Source organism: Oryctolagus cuniculus, chromosome 7 (assembly GCF_051225735.1).
Source record: "Oryctolagus cuniculus isolate XC-2025 breed Fujian yellow rabbit chromosome 7, ASM5122573v1, whole genome shotgun sequence".
In the NCBI taxonomy this organism is placed as follows: Eukaryota; Metazoa; Chordata; class Mammalia; order Lagomorpha; family Leporidae; genus Oryctolagus; species Oryctolagus cuniculus.
Genome location: NC_142873.1, coordinates 63,246,526 through 63,261,664, shown reverse-complemented (window position 1 = coordinate 63,261,664; position 15,139 = coordinate 63,246,526). Strand labels below are relative to the sequence as shown.

Genomic DNA, 15,139 nt, shown 5'->3' with positions numbered 1-15,139 from the left:
CCCATGCAATCCAGAAACTCAAGGGTTACTTGTGGGTAGATCTGGCATAAAATAAGTGAGGTATATGTAAAAAATCATAGAAGCCAGGATGTAAATTGCTACAGCAGTTTCAAGCAATAAATTTATTCAAGCCTTAGAAATTCAGGAAAATGTGTGTTAGTGAGTAGCAGCAACAGTAGCAGTGGAAGAAACTGACCTGGAACTTCTCTGGAGAATTTTCTGTGTCCCAGTACTGTTCTGTCTGTCCCACTCTCTCCCCTAGGTTCTCTAGAACTAAGGGAACAGCTCAAACTGGTTTTTGAATATAACTACTTTCCTGGCAGCTTTTAGTATCCCCTGCTGCTAATAAAGCAAAGAGAAAAAGGACTGAAAACAATGACTCATGTGGGGGTAAAAAGTCATAAAAAGTAAAAAACTTTGATAGGTTTTTAAAGAAATTTGTAGGAAATTTACCTTTTAGAAAACACTTTTGAATGAGCAAAAATTATGACAAGTCTAAAAATGTAAGATAATTGAGTAATATTGGACTAAAAAATTAAAAGACGCAAGTTTAAAGTTTCAACAACATATGTGTTCTTACTACTTTCAACGTACAGGCTTGGGTGTATGTCACTCATCACTGTGGCAAGAACAGCTAGAAAGTCATTCAATATAAAAACCACCTGTCAACTGATGTGACAAATTACTTGTATATTTACTTGTACTGACATGTGTGAAATTTTACTGATGTTGTTAGAACCCTGACCATTACCTGTTTCCCTTACAGTGTCTGCTTTTAGGGAAAAAAATAAGGTTATATTAAACTGATGCAAATTCCATTTTGCAAATACCCTTAGATATCCCAGATTTGCTTAGACTAAATATTCTAAGAATAACACATTTGTATTCATTTCTCTCCTAAAACAGTTTTATTTTTAAAGAAAGATATCAAAATAAGGGAATGAGATCACACTTTTCTTCACAATATTTTTCATCATAATATTCTTTTTCATGCTATTTCTATCTCCAGGAAGATTATATAACATTAAGTGGTGAGAAAAAAAAGATCTGGACTTGGATTTACACTCAGACTGTGACATGTTTTTGTTGTTAATCTTTTGCAATGCATTGTGGTACAGTGCTCCTTCTGAAAGGAAGTGGCTAATGTACAGTTTTAGAAATACTGGCATCTGAGAAAGCATGTTAGTCATTTTGAAATTCTGAAAGTAGTCGCTGACTTAGAACCACAAGCAGATGTGGGATACCAGGCTAACTATGAAAGCTGAGCACCAGCCCCATGTAAACACTGTTCCTTGAACAGCGTTCTGACCACCAAACGCTGCATGTATGCTAAAAAGAGTTTGGCTAATATATAAGCCCATGAAAAGTACAATACTTACATATTAACATATCTTAATATTTCTGATTTTTTGAACACAAGCATAATTTTTAACTTGGCACCAAGTTCTATAACTGGAGATGTTCATAAACCTGTTGGTTCACCTTGTTCTGCTTAGTACCAGAAAAACATCCTTGTTCAATGCATTAGTCTATTAATTGGTTACATTTAAAAATTTGGAATAAAGACATCTAATGTTATTGTGCTCCCAACCCTTCAGTGACAGCAAATCATATTCTCAATTGAAATACTCACAGCTGTTGCCTGTTCTATTACCCCTCTGTCCAGCTGAATGCTCTGGCTCCTTGTATGGGAACTGTAGCGTTGTATCTAAGGTTCTGAACCCTTCCTTAAGAGAATGGTGTTTGTAATACTCCACAAGTTCCTTTAGGAAAAAGAAACAAAGAATGTTTTTATAAAGATACTTGTCCTCAATCACATGAACTCCTTAAAATATAACTACATACAACATAATGATGCTTGGTTTAATGCTAATTTTTCCATATGTACAAGGGTATTTCAAAAATTCATGGAAAAATGAAATTAAAATATAAGTTTATTTTGGTGCAAAAATACTTTGTAGTCAGGCATACAGATGTCTTCAAAAAGTTTATCAAGGGGCCGACGCTGTGACACAGTTGGTTAAGCTGCATCTTGCAATGCCAACATCTCCCATCAGCATGCTGGTTCCAGGGCCAGCAGCTCTGCTTCCAATACAGCTTCCTGTGACCACATCTGAGAAAACAGAGGTGGATGGCCCAAGTACTGATGTCCCTGGCATCCTAGGGGGAAATCAGGATGGAGTTCCTGGCTCCTCACTGTTACGGGCATTAGGGGAGTAAACCAGCAGTGGAAGATCTCTGTGGCTCCACCTTTCAAATAAATACATAATTTTTAAAGTGTATGAGGAAAAAATGAAAAAAAAAAGTATGGGTTTCAATTTTTGTCCCAAGATAAACTTATTTTTTATTCCCATTTTCCACACACATTTTGATGTGCCCTCATATATAACAGAGCGTGGAATGTTAATATCTCCCTTTTGTCTGAATACGTGTGACCATACCTGGTAGTTGTCTTCATTACTCTGGCCATTTATAATGTGCCCTAGCCCCTATTGTTATTCACAGCTATGTAATGTCCCGTTAGTCTTCAGTCAGATGTGGTAAATGAAATGATATTAAACTTGAATTTCAGAATAGTGGTTTTGTTCTTATTTATGAAATACTTGCCTTTCTAAGCAAAAATAAAAGCAACATCTGTTTATTGAATACCTAGCAATTCTTTTAGCATCTTCTTTTAGCATGGCAGAAAAACAAACCTGATACTAAGTGTACTTTTCCATGGTAAACAAAAGTTAATAAAACAAAAATGCCACTTGACATTGTATTTGATTTATGATGATGTGTTCATGTTTGATAGCTTTGCATATCATACTCAGAAGTCAATGATATGGTTCTTTCCAATTTCTTCTTATAAATAATTTGCCTTAAATATATCCAACACTAATACAATAATTACCCACCATCTTTCAGGCCAAAATATTAGGAAATTTCTTTTCTTTATTTTTCAGTTTGTAATTTATTTATTTTTTTATTTAGTAAACATAAATTTCCAAAGTACAGCTTATGAATTACAATGCCTTTCCCCCCCTACAACTTCCCTCCCACCCTCAACCCTCCCAACTCCCGCTCCCTCTCCCATTCCATTCACATAAAATTTCTTTTCATATGTTGGTTTCAAAGATTCTGCACAAATTTGCATCCCTCCATTGTAAACTGAAATTGAATAATGATCGATTCATAATGGAAAAATACATCTTATAGCATTAGATAAGTACTGTGGATGCAGTTTCTTATAAATAACAAGCAAAAATAAAAGCAAAACTACTTTTAAGCTAATTATTCAGTGCTTCTACTATAGAACCTTTCTTTTTGGGAAAACAAACAGTGGAAATGCAAATTATTTCTTCCAAAAAAAAATCACACTGTGATTGACTCAATGCCTCCATTCAGTGGTTATGTCCCAAATTGCCAAAACAAGTCATTTGGGTCAAAAATTACTCAAAAGAGAAAGAGAAATCATCAATGATATACTAATTATTTATGCACAACTGGGACACGTTGTGGAACATATTGTGATGGAGGTTTCAGAAGTCCCAAAGACAATGAATACAAGACTCTGCTCTAGGAATTCTCATCCTATAAGGAAGGTGAACATGGGAGTTTGAAGGCATGAGAGAGAACTTCCCATGGTGTATTCAATGAAGTGGGCAGGGGTGTGTTTCATGATGGAGGTAGCTTGGTTTAAATGAAAGAACCGAGATTCTTTTTTTTCTTTTTAATTTTTTTTTTTTTTTTTGACAGGCAGAGTGGACAGTGAGAGAGAGAGAGACAGAGAGAAAGTCTTCCTTTGCTGTTGGTTCACTCTCCAATGGCCGCCGCAGCCAGCGCGCAGCAGCCGGCGCAGCGCACTGATCTGATGGCAGGAGCCAGGTGCTTCTCCTGGTCTCCCATGGGGTGCAGGGCCCAAGTACTTGGGCCATCCTCCACTGCACTCCCTGGCCACAGCAGAGAGCTGGCCTAACAGGGGTGAGATCAGTTTACAGAGCCCAGCCAGGCTGAGAATAGACACAAAGGTGATAAAGTAAAGGTCACCTCAATAAACTCATGGCAGCCTGGTTTGTCTAACACAATGAATAGTGAGAATCAATATTTTTCAGTCCTTAGACCTGTAAATTGGGGATAACAAACCATTTCACAGACTATAAGAAAGACAACATAAAAGTTGTATATATGTGAATAATCATAGCTACTGCTATCCCATGAGCCAGACCCTTTACCTACTTTTTCATATTTTCACTCAAGAACATTGTGAGATGGGCCTTATCCTCACAGATTCTCAGATCTCAGAGTGGTAAACCGACCTGCATAAGGTCAGATAGCTAGTGACTTTCTCCAAAGTTTGTGCTTTAACTACAGCCTACTGTTAGCACATAGTTCCTGGCAAATGTAAATTTTAAGACAGCAAGGCAAAAAGGAAGGAGCAGGTGCAAAGTGTCTAAATTATCAGGAATTTTATTTTCTTAGAATGAAGATTCCGGGGTCTTCTATATATATATGTTTCTTCCAGGGACTGGCAGTGTGGCGTAGCAGGTGAAGTCGCTGCCTGCTGCACAGGAATCCAATAAGGACACTGTACTTTTGATCCTGCTCCCTGCTAATGTGCTTGTGAAAGCAGTGGAAGATGGTCTAAGTGCTTGTGCCCCTGAACCCATGTGGGAGACCCAGAAGAAGCTTCCATCTGGCCCATCTCCGGCCATTGCGGCCATTTGGGAAGTGAATAAGCAAATGGAAGATTCTCTCTGTCTCTCCCTCTCCCTCCCTCTCCTTCCCTCCCTCTCTCTCTCTCTCTCTCTCTCTCTCTCCCTCTCTCCCTCTCTCCCTCTCTCCCTCTCTCTGTCTTCCCCCACCCTCTCTGTAACTCTGCCTTTCAAGTAAATAAATAAACTTTAAACAATTAAAAAATGTTTCTTCCTTTCTCCCTTGGGCTCAGATAATGGGGGTCCTTGATGAATCTAAGGAATCTGGAACCTAACTAACCTTTAAAAACAAAAAGTAGGCCGGCGCCGCGGCTCACTAGGCTAATCCTCCGCCTAGCGGCGCCGGCACATCGGGTTCTAGTCCCGGTCGGGGCGCTGGATTCTGTCCCGGTTGCCCCTCTTCCAGGCCAGCCCTCTGCTGTGGCCAGGGAGTGCAGTGGAGGATGGCCCAGGTGCTAGGGCCCTGCACCCCATGGGAGACCAGGAAAAGCACCTGGCTCCTGCCATCGGATCAGCGCGGTGCGCCGGCCGCAGCGCGCTGGCCGCGGCGGCCATTGGAGGGTGAACCAATGGCAAAGGAAGACCTTTCTCTCTGTCTCTCTCTCTCTCACTGTCCACTCTGCCTGTCAAATAAATAAATAAATAAATAAAAACAAAAAGTAACAAAATACCAGATAGAAGCCTGTATCTTCAAAATGCTTTCAATATTCAAATATTGTGTTTGCATTGTGATAATTTTCAGCATGGCTTACAAATTCAAAGTCTAGAATTAAATTCTATTTAGTGACCAACAATGCTATTAATTTTCTTGAATAATACAAAGCAGAATTTTGTAAGGCCTCTGAAGAACTGTATATGTACACATTTTGTCGCTAATAAAAAGGATACCAAAGAGCAGTTCTCTTAGTCCTGTGATTTAAATTGAGTAAAATGAGTTATTTTCCCTAGCAATATGAAAATAAGTCTGAAATGAATTATTGGCTAACAGCTTTGAAATTCATTTTTTATTCAGTTATAATGAGTTCTATAAAATTTGTTATTGATCAGTATGAATTAAAGCTTATTTGAAGCTGGTTTGAAACTATAGAATTTTTATACTGAAAAGTCATATGGTTATCAACACACATCCATCCCCAAATTTTACAGAGGAAACCAATGGCTTTTCCAAGGCCTAGGGGTCATGTGGCTTAGCGAATGGCACAACCCTCTTTTATCACTTCCCTAAGCACGGGAGAGGTTTTAGTTCTGTTTTTACAGTCTTAGAAGGGTAAGTCTTCCTACCTGTGTCTAGCTGGGCAGAATTAAATAGTGCCACCATGGATCTTTTCCAATTCATGCCTTTGTGCTTTCTGTATTTTATTCTAATCCACCCCTGCTTTAGCAGCCATTGACCTTCAGGTACAACAAGTAAATAAGAAGACTCTAAACAAAAGAAATCGCTAAGCTTCCTTATCTCACACTGACACAGCAGTGTCAACAATTCAACTCTGTCTGAAAAAATAATGAGTGAGAGCCACTCATTCCAATTACCAAGGAAACAGGCAATGGAGACGGTTTATAAACAGCATTTGTACATGGATTGTCTGGCATACATGAAAATTAGAACAAAATTAATGCCTTGTAACCTGGATCCAGAAATCCATTTAGGATTTGAATTTAATGACTAAGAAAAACAAAGATTTTGATGAACTATGTTATTGAAACCCAAGGGGAAAAGGTTAGGTCACAACTACCTCAGGCCAATCTCCTCTCTGAGGAATCGGCTAATTTAAAATAAGCTCCAGAGGGGAGTTTGTTTGTGCTTTACATCCTTTCCAGCTGAAAGTTAAATTCCAGGCCCTACCACATTTCACAGGTAGAAGAGTATAACTTTAACACCAATGATAGTGGAATTCTGAGTTATTCTGAAGGAACAATTTTTCTGAAGAAATCCACAAACATTATTTATACCGGGAACTGATGTCACCAACACGATCAAAGATGACTCCTTGAGTTTGTAGGATCCTGACTTTAAGCAGCTCCTGCAACTATCAGCTTGCATTTCCTTCCATGGTGGTTGGTTACTGAAATATGAGCCACCCTTTCTGACCAAATGCCCACGCGGCATTTCCCAGCTTGACTTCATAGGACTCCAGTACTGTGAGGTTCTTGCACAGAGGTATTTACTAGTTTGTGGGCTTTTTAAGGACAGTTGGATCCTTTTCAAATTCTCTAACAACATAGTGATATACATAGCAATGATTCAATTTAAATTTGCTCAACAAATGAACAGAAACAAAAAAAAGGGGCAGCCCCAGCCTAGTTCTGCGGCCTCCTCAGCAACTTTTACAATTTGCTGAGCCTTTCTGATACTGAGATTTTTCAGCTCCTTCTTTTTCTTTTTATGATTGCATCCTTTTGCTAGTGATTTTTTATTTCATTGTGATTTGATTTTGCTGTTAATTCTCAGTCTCCTTAGCCCACTGTGGTACCTGCTTCCTTAAAAAAGATCCCCAGATACAGAGGAAAACAATATGCATGTGTCCCTAGCAGTAGCATTTCTGAGATTTTACATGTACCATCTAAGAGTAGCTTACTTTAACCCTGTGACAAGTACCTTAAATTCCTTGCCCAAACTTCATTGCTGAAACTTTCACTACTGTGTGGCATAAATTTTTTGATACCTGAATCTCTTCTGCTTTTATAATAGTCATAACTTCATATGGGGATCAGAACTCAAGGATCTGCGCCCACTAATCCAGGTCACTGTGGCATAACTGCCTTCCCACCCAACCTTAGTGGCTGAAGGACTGCCTTGAGCTGAGCCCAGGTGACATAACGCGGAATCAATTCGCTCTTTCCAGTAACTGTTCCTTTCATCCTCTTTGCTTGTCAGATCCTTTTGCTACTTTCAAAGTCTGCAAGGCTGGCATTCATCTTTGGCCCTGCAGCACTTTTTTCCGTGCCATCTTAAGGACAACGCTGTGGGGCAGCCTCATTACCATCCAAGGAAGTTCTGCGGGTGAGAGCTCAAGCTGGTGAGCCTTGCAGAGCCGGGAGCCCAGTGCAAGCTTCCAGCACGTCTCCACTGTGTCTGCCATTCATTATTTGTGCACGCACTTGCCACCCCCCTCCTAGGTGTTCTCTTTCTGAAGAACCTCCCTGGTCCAGTTCTCTGTATGCACAGGCTGCTTATTCCAACAGAATGCAAGTCACTTCCAGCAGGGAGGACGCCTGGATCATGGCTACCAATTTGGCAGAGTTTACATTTCCCAGGACATAACCTTGCTGTCTATCCTCAGCTTTTGAAACTGGAAATGTGATATTTATGTCCATAGAGGTTTTCTTGTTTTTCTTTCAAGATTCTTCAAGTTCTTCAAAACACTGATTTGTATCTCGAAGCACTTCTGAAATTTTAGATAAAATAGCCACGCTGGCCTGCTTTTATAAGGCTCTCAAAACTCAGTTTTAACATTAATGTTAACATCTGCAAAGTGCTCTGAGATGTTTTCCGGAAAGCTACAGTGTGTATCATTTGATGGCTCAATCAATGAAAGCTCCTTCCCAACGTTATAGTTCCCAGCAGCTACAAATGCATCATTCGTGCAGTATCCAGATTCTTCACTATCACTAAACTTGAGGAGCAGACCTGCAACTGCTTTTAAGGAAAAATGATTCTTACTGTTAACAATGTATATATGACGACATGTGTGCAATTCATATGAAATATGCACAATATTCTTAAATACCAACACTATTAAGTTGTAACTTAAAAAAAAAAAAACGGGGACTTACTCAAATGACACTGGTTCATTTGAAGCAACTTGACAATATACTATTTTTATTTAAATACAAAATTTCAATGAACTATCACCTGTTGTATGGTAATTCTGCTGCCTTGTTAATGTTTAATTGTCTGAGGTAATGAATAAGAACCATGGCACAGATAATTTAAAGCAGCAAAAAGCATGACAAGCTTTTCAATTTCACATTATATTACATTTTCTATGTACTAACTTAACTGGGAGAGGAATTTTACTAATTACACCTTTTGTATTAAAATTAAAATACCTTCCCCTGCCTGAAACAGGAGACAGACGCAAAAGGAAGGAAGAAGAAGAAAAAAGCATATTAAAAAATTTGCTGTCATTGAAACTCAAGTTGAAACACACTTACTTTAAATAACTGCAAATTGATTGCACTTATGCTCATTTGACTCTGTCATTCCTCTAACAGTCATAGAGAGCACAGACTCTGAAATATTATCTAAAACAGGCAAATTGAGTGCACACTGAAAGATAGGAGTTCAGCAAAGTAAACGTAATTGGAGTTTTTAAAATTAGAATTATTTTTGAATTCTTCTATAAATTTGTAGCATGATTCTGTTTAAACAATTTTTCAATGAGTAAAATTTCCAAGAAACTGATTTTCTTAACAACAAAAAATAGGGATGAGGGCCGGTACAGGGCATAGTGGTTAGAGCCACCACCTGCAACAATGGCATCCTACGTGGGAACCACTTTGTGTCTCAGATGCTCTACTTCCAACCCAGATCCTGGCTAGTGGCTTGGAAAAAGCAGCAGAAGATGGCCCAAGTAGTTGGACTCCTAGGACTCAAAGGGGAGATCTGGATTAAGTACACCTTGCTCTTGGCTTCAGCCTGGCTCAGCCCTGGCTCAGTTCTGGTGATTGTGGTCACTTGGGGAGTGAACCAGCAGATGGAAGGTCTCTCACTCTGTCTCTCCCTCTCTCTAACTCTGACTTTTAAATAAACAGATAAATCTTAAAAAAATAAGAATCACAGATTGAAAAGAAATAATCAATGCTCACCATTAAGCTTTTAAATTTTCTGTTTTCTGCAATATGGAAAAAGCCATCTCTTGTTAAAATCTTGATGTGCTTTGCTTCATTATTGTACCTGTGGGCAATGAATAACTTATGAATATAAATGTGTTCTTAATCAGTAGAAATCAATAATTACCAGAGGGCATGCCCCAATAACAGTATAGGAATTAATTCTGAAAACAAAATATATACCTATGCCAATACAATGGTGACAGCTAATTAACAAAATATATTTACTGGATTGGTTGAAGACACAATGAATATTTGGAATGAGGGAGGGTTGGATTTGACTAATCATTATGCTCAACTTATTTAGAAAGTTCAGTTTGAAGATACAGAAAAAAAGACAAAATCTATAATTTATTAATTACCAAACAGAACAAAACCTTAGAATTTATTAGAAATATACACATATCAAGTTACCAAAATATAATGCTATGAAAAAATCTAATATGCCAATTAGCAGCCAATAATACTTATTACTGTTTTTCTAACAGAATTTTCAAGTATTAATGAACTCTGTACAGGTGCATTATTTCTGCTGCAATTAGAACCTAGGTTTTCAGCTTCAGTGTTACACACGTCAGATGGTCTATGCAATTATGAAAACAGGAAATCTATTTCTGTAAAAATACTTGTCCTACTTACTTAATGCTAATTGCATATTCTCCTGACTCTTTGGTCCTGTGCCTCACAAGGTAAGTACTATTTACCCTATTAATAAGTTCAGTCTCTGCTTGCAATCTTTCCATTGCTCCAGCATACCTGTAAGAAAAAATAACACAGAAAATCTGGATAGTTATCTCTGGAAAACAAAAGAGCTTAAAAGAAAGTATTTGTCAGTTTTAATTTAATGGTAGATCTGAGTTGATTTTACTTCTATACTAATTACATCGCTTTAAAATTTTTCAGGAAAAAAAGTTAAAGAAAAACTTTCAACAGTACATCAGCTATCATTCAAGTTGCTCATACAGGAGGCAGCTTAGCCTACTGTGCCACAGTGCCAGCCCTCAAGAGTTCTTTCTTAATGTCTGATTGTTCCTTATGTAACACTTCCAATTCTCTTCCATTAATGTTGTATCTTTTCTTAATTTTGAAGATGTACATAAAGGCTTTAAAAATTCTCCTATTCATGGGGCCGGCGCTGTGGTGTGGCGGGCCACTGTCTGTAGTGCTGGCATCTCATATGGGCACTAGTTTGAGTCCCAGCTGTTCCACCTCCAATCCAGCTGTCTGCTATGGCCTAGGAAAGGAGTAGAAGACGGCCCAAGTCCTTGAGCCCCTGCAGCCATGTGGGAGACCTGGAGGAAGCTCCTGGCTCCTGGCTTCAGATCGGCACAGCTCTGGCTGCAAGGGCCATCTGGGAAGTGAACCACTGGATGGAAGACCTCTCTCTCTTTCTACCTCTCTGTAATTCTGCCTTTCAAATGAATAAATAAATCTTTTCTTAAAAAAATTCTCCTGTTCACTATAATGTCAATTTTTTTCAAGTTTCCTTTTCATGCTTATTTTTTGTTGTTCTGTGGCTCAAGGCTTTCCTCAAATGTCTGGTTACTCTCTGTTGTTTATTCATATTTAAGAAGGAGGCACCCAGAAACTGGTTGGTTGCTCTGGGTGTATGGGTGCAAAGGTAAGACCACTGGGAAAGACTTTACCATCTGGCAAAAACCTGACAATTGGGCTTAGTAACACCCAAACATTCAGATTTTACTCTCAGTTCCACTTGCTCTCTTTAGAGGAAATACCTTCCAAATTCCTGTCTGGATACAAGGACAGTGGGGGGAGAGGGGAGGGAGAGAGACTTAGTTGTCACAGTGCTGGAACTGATCAGATAAAGAATGGAGGATTATCATCATTCAGTACAGAGACTTGCTTTAATTTCAGCCCTGTTTTCAGCATGGCATCTCCTCAGCCGCTGCTAGATTGGGTCTTTCCTAGTCTTGACCCCTTGTGGTCCATTTTTTTCCAAGGCTGGCCTTCTAACCCCAGTGCCAACTGCCAGGATGGGACAAGGGAAACTGCCTAACTACTAGGAGGAAGCACTAGGGATCTTGGCTTCTGTCTCCTGTTCCACATGCAGATTTCCAAATAGGTGCCCAGCTTTTGGCCTCATAATTTATCCCTGGCCTTTTGACACCCCAAAATTTAGATTGTAAAACATAATCACTGGGATTTTCTATTTTATAGCCCATATAAGAAATATTTAATCTTGTGGGGAAAACCTACTTTTAAATGTGGAAATAATGAACAGGTAATACAGTTGGTGCCAGTCAAGTTCTCAGTGATTTCAGAACTACCACGCCATCATGTGGGATACTTCTTCCAAACAGTTTAGTACTTCTAAAATGGAAGGTTCGATTTTCCGGTGTAGGCGATCATTTTGCTCCCTCACAGATGACATTTCCCACAAAACTGCCTGCTTGGTTTGAATAAATTCTCCAGGTTGCTCGGGGAGAAAAAGTAATTTTAAAATTTTACTGTGAAATATCTATTTCTTCCTATTTTCGAGGCTCTTCCTTTGTTGGAACATCTTGATTTTTCATCCTTAGGAATAAGACTATTCAAACTGGTCATAATTTCAATTGAATTTTATATACTGGCACAGGTGCATTTTAAAACAAAGGATACAAAAGCTATCCTCTTGGGACTGAAAGGTCCCTAGGTACCTAGTAGGTTTATTTTGTAAATTCCATGTCATTTATGGCACTAGTATTTACGTCTCCAATCATTATCTTATAACTAGAATGCCTGGTCACATAAAAATGGTAAAGCAAAAAGAGAAGGAATCTGATCATTATGCTCTAATGATTTTTACCATTTCTGGATGGTTTCCACCTCTGTTGTCAATGCTATTAGGCCTAGTCTGTATACTTATTTCCTGTTCAGGATTACAGACTTGAATTCCACAGAAACTAAGACCTTGGGTGTGTCTTAAACTGGGTAAAAATACAGCAAAGATTCCCAGTGCTATTACGAACTTGTGAGGGTTCAGCAGAGGCAGACGATGACCAGAGAGGGCCAGAGTGACTGCTGCAGGCCAGCAGGGGGTGCTGCGAGGAAAGGAAGCCCATGTGTGGGCAGTGGGCTCCTCCACCAAGAACAGTAACATGATACTTCTCATGTTTGGGTTATAGAACAGGTAACTATTTACACTTGAAAGTCAAACTAGCACTAGATACTCTCAGATCATTGTTCCCATTCCTCATTTTGTATTCATATCCTTCAGTGCTAAGAAAAACAGAATTAGTCATTCCAAAAGGAATCAAATACAAAATTCAGGGAAGCAAATATATAAACGAGAAATATGCCCACATTGTGCATTTTCAGGGCAGGACAGAAAAGTGCAGACTGCATAATTTGGATGCTGGCATATAGGTCACCAGTTGCATAGCCATAACTTTTTTTTGTAAATCAGAAATAACACCACCACTTTTGCTACGTAAATGTTGGAAAAACAAAATTAAATAAAACATGTGAAGTAGTAAATACATAGTTAGTACTTGGTATAAATGAGCTGATACAATGAATTCTGTATTCTAAAAATATTCATTATAGTTGAAGACATTTAAAAAAATAACAATGTACTTCATTTCTTGGTTCTGCTAAGGATTCTGCCAGCCTTCACAGAGGAAGTGTGTTCTATCCAGACCTACAACTTAGACATCCATATATCTTGCTATTCCCTGTTACATGTTGCAAATTGTATTTATAGAATCAACTATCCTTTTTGAGCTAATCTGGAGTTTCAGACAATGATATTTATTTTTTCTCTCTGCTTCATGAAATTTACCTTATTAAAATGCAACATACATATTCACCAATGTCGCATTTCTTTCTTGTGGCTATTGTAAACTTTCAATTCATAGTCAAATGCACTTACAGGCATACACACACACCATTCTCTGATAAATATACAGAAAGGTCAGCAAGGTATGAATTCATTATGGTGTTTTGTTACATCTGAAAACACCTTTAGCGAAGACAAATGGAAACAGAGCATGGTTTACTACCCCCGCATTTAAAGCATCCTCGAGGTAAAGGTATGGTATTTCAACTTAGCTACATAAACATTTTTAATACTTACCAGGGTTGGCAAGAATAATCTACTGGTTTGGGCACCTAGGATATAAAAAGGCAAAAACAGATTAAGTTTACTTAAGGGAAGCTTTTAGAAATCAATCATTAATTCAGTTTAGCTGACTCAGCTCTATAAAACCCTAAGTAGCACAGTCCTAGAACCATCCAGTGGCAATTTTATACAGAGTGAATCATAGTATATGTCAGATAAGTATAAAATAATTCATTTCACTTTAATTCACTCTTTCATTCATTTTACTGCTACTGAACCTTCAAGGGGAGAGATAGCAGAAAAACATGAACTAGAAACTTTCAATATTTATTATCAAGGCAATTTAATCCTATCATTGAAAACTAAAATGAAAATGCTATTAGGAAAGCCAAATAGCACTCTACTTTCCCAAGACATTGGGAAAACACACAAAGCAAATGCTATGCACTGGATTTGGTTTTTATTTTATAACCTGAATTCTAACCTCTGATTCTGAAATCTACCAACTGGAAAACCTTTATTCTGGAAAAGTCATGGGAAATAGTAATTTTTCCCATAAATTATAAGTGACATACCCTCACTTGTAATAGTAAAAGATATAGTATTTCAAAGACACAGTTATAGTGAATGTATCTCTAACCTACACCAACTTTCATAATGTGTTGGTTACTCTCACCCTTCCAGGTTATGAACTATATATCACAATATAACTTTCTGGTGATAGTACTCCTGTGATTATTAATATTTAAGTATTTTTAACCTATGGATCACATTGTTAATACTACTTCATAAAATCCTGATAGACAACAATACTGAAAGCAAATTATGCCCATTCAGATCTTGCAGATACTGACTTATCATTTTGCTTTCACAAATAGAAACTGATGAGCAAGGTTTCCTTTTGATAAGATATACATAGCTTCTGAAACATACGGGAAAAACATTTCCTCCTTCCCTCTCTTTAATTGTGTTCTTCAAATGTATAATGTATGCTTCTCCCTAAACCTGTCTTTGTCTATTTCTCTCTTTCTCTCTCTCCTTGGATAACAACAACAAGAAAAGGACATAAACAAGAATAGTGTCTGCAAATACTAGCTGATAGAATAAAAAAGGGAGAGAAGGATCCAACATGGGAAGTGAGATACACAGCAGACCCATAGAATGGCAGATGTCCTAAACAGCACTCTGGCCTCAGAATCAGCCCTTAAGGCATGCGGATCCAGCTGAAAAGCCCATGAGAGTATTTCAGGCACGGAAAGCCAAGACACTCTGGGGGGAAAAAAAAAAAACCTAAATGAAAGATCTCCACGAGTGAGATCCCAGTGGAAAGAACGGGTCATCAAAGAAGGAGGTACCTTTCTCTGAAGGGAGGAGAGAACTTCCACTTTGACCATGGCCTTGTCTAAATATGATCAGAGTCGGTGAACTCAGGGGACTTCCATAGCCTTGGCAGCTCATGACAAGAGCCTAGGGTGATTACTGAGGCCATAAACAAGAGTGTCAATTTGTTAAGTCAACAACAGGAGTCACTGTGCACTTACTCCTCATG

At 38.3% G+C, this 15,139-nt stretch overlaps 1 protein-coding gene across 2 annotated transcripts in view; it reads right to left on the bottom strand.

Moving 5' to 3' along the window:
* VAV3 (vav guanine nucleotide exchange factor 3) overlaps positions 1-15,139 on the bottom strand; it is a 404,596-nt gene that overhangs the window by 25,081 nt on the left and 364,376 nt on the right. For both annotated transcript variants that reach the window (XM_089300257.1, XM_002715817.6), the window contains exons 22-25: positions 13,606-13,640; positions 10,170-10,286; positions 9,507-9,594; positions 1,634-1,763 (exon numbers count right to left, since the gene is read on the bottom strand). In XM_089300257.1, the coding sequence (XP_089156383.1) occupies positions 1,634-1,763; positions 9,507-9,594; positions 10,170-10,286; positions 13,606-13,640 (370 nt within the window). The remainder of the gene's footprint in view (positions 1-1,633; positions 1,764-9,506; positions 9,595-10,169; positions 10,287-13,605; positions 13,641-15,139) is intronic.